At 43.1% G+C, this 10374-nt stretch overlaps 1 protein-coding gene across 1 annotated transcript in view; it reads left to right on the top strand.

The window, feature by feature from the left end:
• LOC108544825 (transient receptor potential cation channel subfamily M member 7) overlaps positions 1-10374 on the top strand; it is a 55525-nt gene that overhangs the window by 29371 nt on the left and 15780 nt on the right. The window contains exon 3 of the mRNA XM_017896180.1: positions 2213-2251. Within this exon, the coding sequence (XP_017751669.1) occupies positions 2213-2251 (39 nt within the window). The remainder of the gene's footprint in view (positions 1-2212; positions 2252-10374) is intronic.

Raw genomic sequence — 10374 nt, 5'->3', positions numbered from 1 at the left:
TTTTTTTTTTTTTTTTTTTTTTTTTTTTTTTTTTTTTTTGAGATGGAGTCTCGCTCTGTCGACCAGGCTGGAGTGCAGTGGCGCAATCTCACTGCAAGCTCCACTTCCTGGGTTCAGGCCGTTCTCTTGCCTCAGCCTCCTGAGTAGCTGGGATTACAGGCACCCGCCACCATGCCCAGCTAATTTTTTGTATTTTAGTAGAGATGGGGTTTCACTGCGTTAGCCAGGATGGTCTTGACCTCCTGACCTCGTGATCTGCCTGCCTTGACCTCCCAAAGTGCTGGGATTAACAGGCGTGAGCCACCGCACCCGGCCACTAATTTGTTCTTAATTGTTGCTACCTATTTAATTATGTCTGAATTATAATTTGTTTTAGTAATCCCTTATTGAACATTTTAGGTATTTTCACTTTTTCTTTTGGCTGTTAGGAAAAAAAAATGCTGCAGTACAATTGTACCTTGTACAATTTTCATTTTATATGTATACTACAGGTGTGTTTTAGCCTGTGCTTGTAGAACTGGAGTTAGTGAGAGTCAGTGTTTTTTATTTTGACGGATATTGCCAAATGGCCTTCCATAAGGATTGTATAAATATATGCTGTCACCCACAGATACCAGACTCTGTATTCTCACCAAGATAGTGTCTTTTTTTTAAAGACAGTTTCTCACTCTTTCTCCCAGGCTGGAGTGCAGTGGGGCATGATCATGGCTCACTTTAGCTTTGACCTCCTGTGCTCGAGGAATCCTCCCAACTCAACCTCCCTAGTGGCTAGGACTATAGGCCTGTACCACTGTATTTTTTTGTAGAGACGGAGTTTCGTCTTGTTGCCCAGGCTGGTCTTAAACTCCTGGACTCAAGCAATTCACCTGCGCCTCCCAGAGTGTTGCAATTACAGGTGTGGACCACCATACCCCGCTAAGATAGGATCTTAAAATATGCTTTAAAAATCTTTTGTAGGCCGGGCGCGGTGGCTCAAGCCTGTAATCCCAGCACTTTGGGAGGCCGAGACGGGTGGATCGCGAGGTCAGGAGATCGAGACCATCCTGGCTAACACGGCGAAACCCCGTCTCTACTAAAAAATACAAAAAACTAGCCGGGCGAGTTGGCGGGTGCCTGTAGTCCCAGCTACTTGGGAGGCTGAGGCAGGAGAATGGCGTAAACCCGGGAGGCGGAGCTTGCAGTGAGCTGAGATCCGGCCACTGCACTCCAGCCTGGGCGACAGAGCGAGACTCCGTCTCAAAAAAAAAAAAAAAAATCTTTTGTAATCAAATAATCTTTTTATATGTGTGTTTTCACTATGAACTATCTGTTCATTTAGTTTTCCTTTATAATATTGGATCTTAAAAAATTGATTTGCTGGATGCAGTGGCTCACGCCTCTAATCCCAGCACTTTGGGAGACCGAGGCGGGCAGATCACCTGAGGTCAGGAGTTCAAGACCAGCCTGGCCAACATGACGAAGCCCTGTCTCCACTAAAAATACAAAAATCTGCCAGGCATGGTGGCACGTGCCTGTAATCCCAGCTGCTCAGGAGGCTGAGGCAGAGGAATCGCTTGAACCTGAAAGGTGGAGATTGCAGTGAGCCGAGATTGTGCCACTGCACTCCAGCGGCCTGGGTGACAGAAAGAAACTCTGTCTCAAAAAAAAAAAAAAAAAAAGAAAAGAAAACAAAATTAGCCAGATGTGGTAGTGCACACCTGTAATCCCAGCTACATAGGAGGCTGAGGCAGGAGAATTGCTTGAACCCGGGAAGCAGAGGTTGCAGTGAGCCTAGATCACGCCATTGCACCCCAGCCTGGGTGACAAGAGTGAAACTCTGTCTCAAAAAAGAGAGAAAAATTGATTTGAGGAAGCTCTTTATATATTAGGGAACTAACCCTTTGCAATTTTTTTTTCTGTTTGTCTTTAGACTTTATTACTGATAGATTTTTGCTACATATAAGTGTTGTATTTTTATGTAGTTAAATCAGTCGGTCTTTTATAGTTTCTGGATTTTATATCACAACTAATTATATTAAGAATATTGAAACTGTCAGTTAAAAAATAGTTACTTGAATTGTAAATCAAGGTATACGTGATCTGTGGTATCTACTGAAAATTAAGCTAGGTATATAATTTTCTTTGTTTTGTACTTTATGTATTTTATATAGTTTAGTTTAAAATCAGAAAGTTTTCCCCTGAAATAATTTATTTACCTTTTTGTGTTCAATAGATGCCTTCCAGGATGTCAAATTTGTCAGCAACTCGTCAGGTAAGTTTAATGTAACTACTGCACAGATTTCAAAAATAAATAAAACTAATCTGTTAGAAATAAGAGTTAGAACACAGTGGCATGAAACTCACGTGCTATTATATTTGATGGGTACTTTACCTAGACTTGGAAGGTGAAGGGTCAGTCAAAGCTGTTTGAAACTCAGGTGAAGCTGCCTAAGAAGAGTTGGAAAGTTGTGTCCATTGGGCAGAAGTTGAAGGACAGGAATTTTAGGCAGCGAGAGCAGTGTGTGGGAAGGCCTGATAGTGAAAGACATCATGGTTCTGTCAGGAAACTGCAGAATGTAAGATGGAGATTTAAGAGATTTGGGCCTAGAAAAATTGAGAGTTTCAGTTACTCTACAAGGCTTTTTGTTGTACATACTTTTGATTTCGTGTTAAAAGGATATTGTACAGGCAATTAATAACGTGCTAGATGATGATGATTATTATTATTTTGAGACAGAGTCTTGCTCTATTACCCAGGCTGGAGTGCAGTGGAACAATCTCGGCTCACTGCAACCTCTGCCTCACGGGTTCAAGCAATTCTCCTGCCTCACCCTCCTGAGTAGCTAGGATTACAGGCACGCGCCACCATGCCCCGCTAATTTTTGTATTTTTAATAGAGATGGGATTTCACCATGTTGGCCAGGCTGGTCTTGAATTCCTGACCTCAGGTGATCCACACAACTCAGCCTCCCAAAGTGCTAGGATTACAGGTGTGAGCCACCATGCCCTATCAGGGAAAAATCCTAAGCATCTTGGCTGGTTTGAGAAATAAAGGGAAAGTACAGGAGAGAGAAATTTTAAAGCTGGGTGTCCAGGGGAAACATCATACGTTGGCAGGTTCCGTGATGCTCCCCGAGCCGTAGAACCAGCAAGTTTTTATTAGTGATTTTCAAAAGAGGAGGGAGTGTATGAATAGGGTGTGATCACAGAGGTCACATGCTTCACAAGGTAATAGAATATCACAAAGCAAATGGAGGCAGGACGAGATCACAGGACCACAGGATGGGGCAAAATTAAAATTGCTAATGAAGTTTTGGGCACGCGTTGTCATTGATAACATCTTATCAGGGAACAGGGTTTGAGAGCAGATAACCTGTCTAACCAAAATTTATTAGACGGGAATTTCCTCGTCCTAATAAGCCTGGGAGCACTACAGGAGACCGGGGCTTATTTCATCCCTTCAGCTTCGACCGTAAAAGGCAGCCGCCTTAAGGGGGCAGTCTATAGACCTACCCTCAGGGTGCATTCTCTTTCTCAGGGATGTTCCTTGCTGAGAAAAGAATTCAGCGATATTTCTCCTATTTGCTTTTGAAAGAAGAGAAATATGGCTCTGTTCTGCCTGGCTCACCAGCAGTCAGAGTCCAAGGCTAGCTCCCTTGTTCCCTGAACTTTGCTGTTATCCTGTTCCTTTTTTTAAGGTGCCCAGATTTCATATTGTTCAAACACACACTCTCTACAAACAATCTGTGCAGTTAATGCAATCATCACAGGGTCCTGAGGCAACATTCATCCTCCTCACTTTACGAAGATGACGGATTAAGAGATTAAAGTAAAAGCAGGCATAAGAAATCACAAAGGTATTGATTGGGGAAGTGATAAGTGTCCATGAAATCTTCACAGTTTATGTTCAGAGATTNTACCCTCAGGGTGCATTCTCTTTCTCAGGGATGTTCCTTGCTGAGAAAAAGAATTCAGCGATATTTCTCCTATTTGCTTTTGAAAGAAGAGAAATATGGCTCTGTTCTGCCTGGCTCACCAGCAGTCAGAGTCCAAGGCTAGCTCCCTTGTTCCCTGAACTTTGCTGTTATCCTGTTCCTTTTTTTAAGGTGCCCAGATTTCATATTGTTCAAACACACACTCTCTACAAACAATCTGTGCAGTTAATGCAATCATCACAGGGTCCTGAGGCAACATTCATCCTCCTCACTTTACGAAGATGACGGATTAAGAGATTAAAGTAAAAGCAGGCATAAGAAATCACAAAGGTATTGATTGGGGAAGTGATAAGTGTCCATGAAATCTTCACAGTTTATGTTCAGAGATTGCAGTAAAGACAGGCAGGCATAAGAAATTATAAAAGTATTAATTTGGGGAACTAATAAATGTCCATGAAATCTTCAGAATTTATGTTCTTCTGCTGTGGCTTCAGCCGGTCCCTCCGTTCGGGGTCTCTGACTTCTGACAACATCGCCCGGCCGATTTTATTTTTTTGTAAGAGTAGTTTCCTTTTTTAGATTGGATTGGAAGAAAGTAGACCAGTTGCTAAAGTTTTGGAGTGATTGTGGCAAAAAGATGAGAACCTGAAGTAAGATGTTTTTGACAATGAAGAGAAGTAGCCATACTTGAAGGGATTAATGAGATAAATGCAATAGGATTTGGTGAATGTGAAGACAAGGGAAGACTTGAGCATGGTAACTACATTTCCTTCTTAGGCAACTGAGTAAATTGTAATATGCTGTAGGGTCTGATGAGGAAGTATGAGGAAGAAGAGAAGGTCTCTGGGTGGTAGGCTAGGAATAAAAGTATATAGAATGAGTTTATTTTAGATATGTTAAAGAGTTTTCAAAGAAGTCCGTAAAACAAAACAAAAAACCTGACAGCCTGGATGTGATGGTTCATGCCTGTAATCCTAGTACTTGGGGAGGCTGAGGCAGGAGGATTGTTTTGTTTGAGCCTAGGAGTTTGAGACCAGCCCAGGTAGCAGAGTGAGACCCTGTATCTACAGAAAAAAAAAAAAAGAAGAAGAAGAAAACCACACACAAAAATCTTGGCATGGTGGCATATACCTGTAGTCCCAGCTACTTAAGACGCTGAAGCAGGAAGATCATTTGAGCCCGGAGGATTGTTTGAGCCTGGGAAGTTGAGGCTGCAATAAGCCCTGATCACCACTGCACTCCTGCCTGGACAACAAAGCAAGACCGTGTCTCAAAAAAAAAAAAATCAACAAAAAGACCTGACAGTCTTTCATATTTGCCCCTATACTTAACCATCTCCAGTCCCATTCATTTCTTCTTATAGATGGTGAGGTTCACCTGGTGTCTCTTGTTTGACGAGGCCAAAGAGTTTCCTTTATTTAGCATTTCATATAGTGCCGCTTCACTGAACGTGAATTTTCTCAGTTTGGTCTATCTGAAAATATGTTTCTTTTATTTTCATGTTTGAAGAATGTTTTCACTGGACATAAAATTCTGGGTTGTTATTTTATTGCAGCAGGGTTTTTTTTGTTTTTGTTTTTGTTTTTTTTTTTGAGATGGAGTCTTGCCCTGTCACCCAGGCTAGATGGAGTAGTGGTGTGATCTCAGCTCCCAGCAACCTCTGCTTCTCAGATTCAAGTGATTCTCCTGCCCCAGACTCCCAAGAAGCTGGGATTACAGGCACACACCACCACACCTGGCTACTTTTTGTATTTTTAGTAGAGATGGGGTCTTACCATGTTGGCCAGGCTGGTCTCCTGACCTTGTGATCTGCCCGCCTTGGCCTCCCAAAGGGCTGGCATTCCAGGCGTGAGCTGTTGTGCCCGGCCCATTGCAGCACTTTAAAGATGTCGTTATTTTATCTTGTAGGTTTTGTTTCTAATGAGAAGGCAGCTGTCATACAGTAGTTGTCTCCCTGTATGGAATGGGTCTTTTTTTCTCCAGCTACTTTAAAGATTTTTTTTTCTATTCCTTTGGTTTTCAGCAGCATATCTATAATATGCCTAAGAGTGATTCTCTTTGTACTTATTCTGCCTGCATAAGTATTTGCACGTTCAAATTTTTTACCTAATTGAGAAGGTTTTTTTTTTTTTTTCCTTGCTCTGTTGTCCAGGCCCGAGTGCAGTGGCACAATCTTGGCTTACTGCAACCTCTGCCTCCCAGGTTCAAGCAATTCTCCTGCCTCAGAATGCCGCCACGCCGGCTTATTTTGTGTTATTAATAGAGATGGGATTTTACCTTGATGGTCAGGCTGGTCTAGAAGTCCTGACCTTGTGATTCGCCCGCCTCGGACACCCAAAGTGCTGGGATTACAGGCATGAGCCACTGCGTACGGCCAGGAAGGTTTTTTTTTTTTAAATTAACTTTTTTTTTCCTTTATCTGATGTATTGAATAATTTCTGTTGAGGTCTTCAGGTTCACTCATTCTTATTTCTGCAGTCTCCATGATGCTGTTTTGTCCATACAGTGAATTTTCTTTTTTTTATTTTTTGATACGGAGTCTCACTCTGTCACCCAGGCTGAAGTGCAGTGGCACAATCTCAGCTCACTACAAGCTCCGCCTCCTGGGTTCATGCCATTCTCCTGCCTCAGCCTCCCGAGTAGCTGGGACCACAGGCGCCCACCACCACACCTGGCTGATTTTGTGTGTGTGTGTGTGTGTTTTTTTAAGTAGAGATGGGGTTTCACCACATTAGCCAGGATGGTCTTGATCTCCTGACCTCGTGACCCGCCCGCCTCAGCCTCCCAAAGTGCTGGGAAAACAGGCATGAGCCACCACGCCTGGTCCATCCAGTGAATTTTCTTTTTTCTTTTCTTTTCTTTTCTTTTGGAGACAGAGTCTCGCTCTGTCACCCAGGCTAGAGTACAGTGGTGCGATCTTGGCTCACTGCTGCAAGCTCTGCCTCCTGGTTTCATGTCATTCTCCTGCCACAGCCTCCTGAGTAGCTGGGACTACAGGTGCCCGCCACCATGCCCAGCTAATTTTTCACTGTGTTAGCCAGGGTGGTCTCGATCTCCTGACCTCGTGATACACCTGCCTCAGCCTCCCAAAGTGCTAGGATTACAGGCATGAGCCACCACACCTGGTCCATCCAGTGAATTTTCTTTTCTTTTTTTTTTTTTTTTGAGATAGAGTCTTGCACTGTCGCCCAAACTAGAGTACAGTGGTGCAATCTTGACTCACTGCAAGCTCTGCCTCCCAGGTTCACGCTATTCTCCTGCCACAGCCTCTTGAGTAACTGGGACTACAGGCGCTCGCCACCATGCCCAGCTAATTTTTCACTGTGTTAGCCAGGATGGTCTCGATCTCCTGACCTCGTGATCCGCCCACCTCAGCCTCCCAAAGTGCTGGGATTACAGGCGTGAGCCACCACACCTGGCCCCATCCAGTGAATTTTCGTTTCACACATTACATTTTTCAGTGCTGGGATTGCTATTTGATTCTTTGTTATAGTTTCCATTTCACTGCTGAGATGTACCCTGTGCGCTCTCATTATGACTGTCTATTCCTGTATGTCCTTCAGCGTGTTTATAACACCTGTATCAGAATCTTTGTCTACTGATTACAACATTTGCATCATTTAGGGTCTGTTTCTGGTGACTGCTTTTTTTTCTTCATCTTTTAAATATATCTATTTTTTGTTTGTTTGTTTTCGAGATGGTATCTTGCTCTGTTGCCTAGGCTGGAGTGCAGTGCTGTGATCTAGGCTCACTGCACCCTCCGCCTCCTGTGTTCAAGCGATTCTCCTGCCTCAGCCTCCTGAGTAGCTGGGATTACAGGCGTGTGCCACCACGCCCGGCTAATTTTTTTTATTTTTAGTAGAGACGGGGTTTCACTATGTTGGCCAGACTGGTCTGGAACTCCTGACCTCAGGTGATCCACCTGCCTTGGCCTCCCAAAGTTCTGGGATGGTGTGAGCCACCGTACCCGGCCAGTAATTTTTTAATATATATTATTGTTCTGGAGTAAATAATTTTCCTGTAAGGAGTGTTTGGTTTCTTTCTGACAGGTGATTAAATTAATTATTGGTAGATTCCGTTGTCCATTCAGGTTTGATTTTTTTCTTTGTTAGGACAGTTCTACTTCTGTTTTGAACTTAGTCCTAGGATGTGGAACTTCCTCTTAAGTTACAGCTTTTTTTGTGGTCTGAACTGAGTGTTCAAGGGGTTCAGTTACGTCTTTTCACGCTGAACTAAAACTGCTGTGTCTTCCAGATCTTTAGGATCCAGTTATCAGACCCACACACAGCAAGTGATTGCTGCTAGGCATCACGGAATCTCTCATAGATCCACCTTAGACCATAGCCAAAGACCCATGGTGAATCCCCATGTGAGATTTTTTTCCTTCTTGTCTTTATGGCTCCCTTTTCTCTGGTACTCTGCTACAAATTCCAGCTGTTTCAACAGCCTAGAATTCTGTTCTCTACTTCCTTACTTGGCTCAGTGACTACCATTTTCTGCCTAGGTGTCATCTCTATGATTGAGAAGTTTCCCCCAAGCTTCAATCATGGGGGTGCAATCATGGGGGTTTACCTTATGTATTTCCCTCATTTCAGGAATCACAGCTCCATGTTTCTTCTTGTTTAATGCCTGAAACAGTTATCTCATATATTTTGTTCACGTTTGTGTCAGGAATCTCCGAGACCACACCTTGATTCCATGATTTAGCTAGAATGAATCACAAGACTTAGCATGTAGTGGTACTCTTTATAAGATTTAATAAGTATTATGTTATCTCTGTTGAGGAAGTTTCCTCCTTTCCTAGTTTTCTGACAATGCTTATAATGAATACACATTCAGTTTTGTCCAGTGCTTGTTTTCCTTTTTGTGGAGAACAGGGTCTCACCGTGTTGCCAAGGCAGGTTTTGAACTCATTGGTTAAAGCTGTGCTCCCACTTATGCCTCCTTAAGAGCTGAATTGCAGGTGTGAGCCACCACGTCCATTTCTCTTTTCTTTTTGGGGGGAGTGGGGAAACAGGGTCTCATTCTGTGGTCCAGACTGGAGTGCAGTGGCACAGTCACTGCAGACTTCACCTCCCAGGCTCAGGTGATCTTTCCCCTTCATCTTCCCAAGTAGCTGTGACCACAGGTGCATACCACCATGCCTGGCTAATTTTGGTATTTTTTTGTAGAGAAGGAGTTTTGCCATGTTGTCAGGCTGGTCTTGACTCCTGAGCTCAAGTGATCCTCCCACCTTGGCTTCTCAAAGTGCGAGGATTACAGGCACGTGCCACTGTGCCTGGCCTAGTCTTTTCTTGTAATGCTAATACTTTGCCTTTTTTTCTTTTTTCTTTTCTTGAGATGGAGTTTCTTTTGTTACCCAAGCTGATCTAGAACTCCTGGCCTCAGTCTTCCCACCTCAGCCTCCTAAGTAGCTGGAATTACAGGCTGGTTTTATTTTGTTTTTGTTTTTTTCCAAAGCAGAATGAACTTTCACCTCATGAAATGAATTGGAAAATGTACCCACTTATGATTTTTTTTGGAAGAATGTGTGTAGAATTGATATTTCCTCCTAAATATTTGATGAAATTCACCAGTGAAGGCATCTGGCCTCAAATTTTCTTTGTGGGAAGGTGTATTAATGATTTTTTTTTTTTTGGAGACAGAGTCTTGCTGTATTGTCCAGGCTGGAGTGTTAATTTATTTTCCTGTTTAATTTTTCTCATTAGTCTGACTTCAGTTTATCAGTTTTATTTATCTTTTCAATGACAAATTTTTTGTTTTCTTGCTTTCCTCCACTGTTTTTCTCTTTTCTGTTTCATTGTGTTTTTTTTTTTTTTTTTTTTTTTTCTGAGGTGGAGTCTCACTCTGTCAGCCAGGCTGCAGTGCAGTGGCATAATCTTGGCTCACTGCAACCTCTCTCTGCCTCCTGGGTTCAAGCAATTTTCATGCCTCGGCCTCCTCAGAAGCTGGAATTACAGGCACCCACCAGCACACCTGGTGAATTGTTGTATTTTTGGTAGAGACGGGGGTTTCACCATGTTGAATTACAGGCTGGTCTCAAGCTCCTGACCTCACATGGTCCACCTGCCTCAGCCCTGTGAAGTGCTGGGATTACAGGCATGAACCACTCTGCCCGGCCCATTCTGTTTTATCATATCTTTTCTTCTGCTTACTTTGAGGTTAATTTGCTCTTAGTTTTAGTTTTTTTTTTTTTTTTTTTTTTTGAGACGGAGTCTCGCTCTGTTGCCCAGGCTGGAGTGCAGTGGCGCGATCTCAGCTCACTGTAAGCTCCGCCTCCCGGGTTCATGCCGTTCTCCTGCCTCAGCCTCCCGAGTAGCTGGGACTACAGGTGCCTGTCACAGTGCCTGGCTAATTTTTTGTATTTTCAGTAGAGATGGGGTTTCACTGGGTTAGCCAGGATATTTTTAGTTTTTATGGTAGAAGTGTAGGTTATTTTTTTTTTTTTTTTTTTTGAGAC

This window comes from Rhinopithecus bieti, unplaced genomic scaffold (assembly GCF_001698545.2).
Source record: "Rhinopithecus bieti isolate Rb0 unplaced genomic scaffold, ASM169854v2 scaffold_27781, whole genome shotgun sequence".
NCBI lineage: Eukaryota > Metazoa > Chordata > Mammalia > Primates > Cercopithecidae > Rhinopithecus > Rhinopithecus bieti.
Note: the sequence above shows the minus strand (reverse complement) of the source record. Positions and strands in the feature narration are given on the sequence as shown.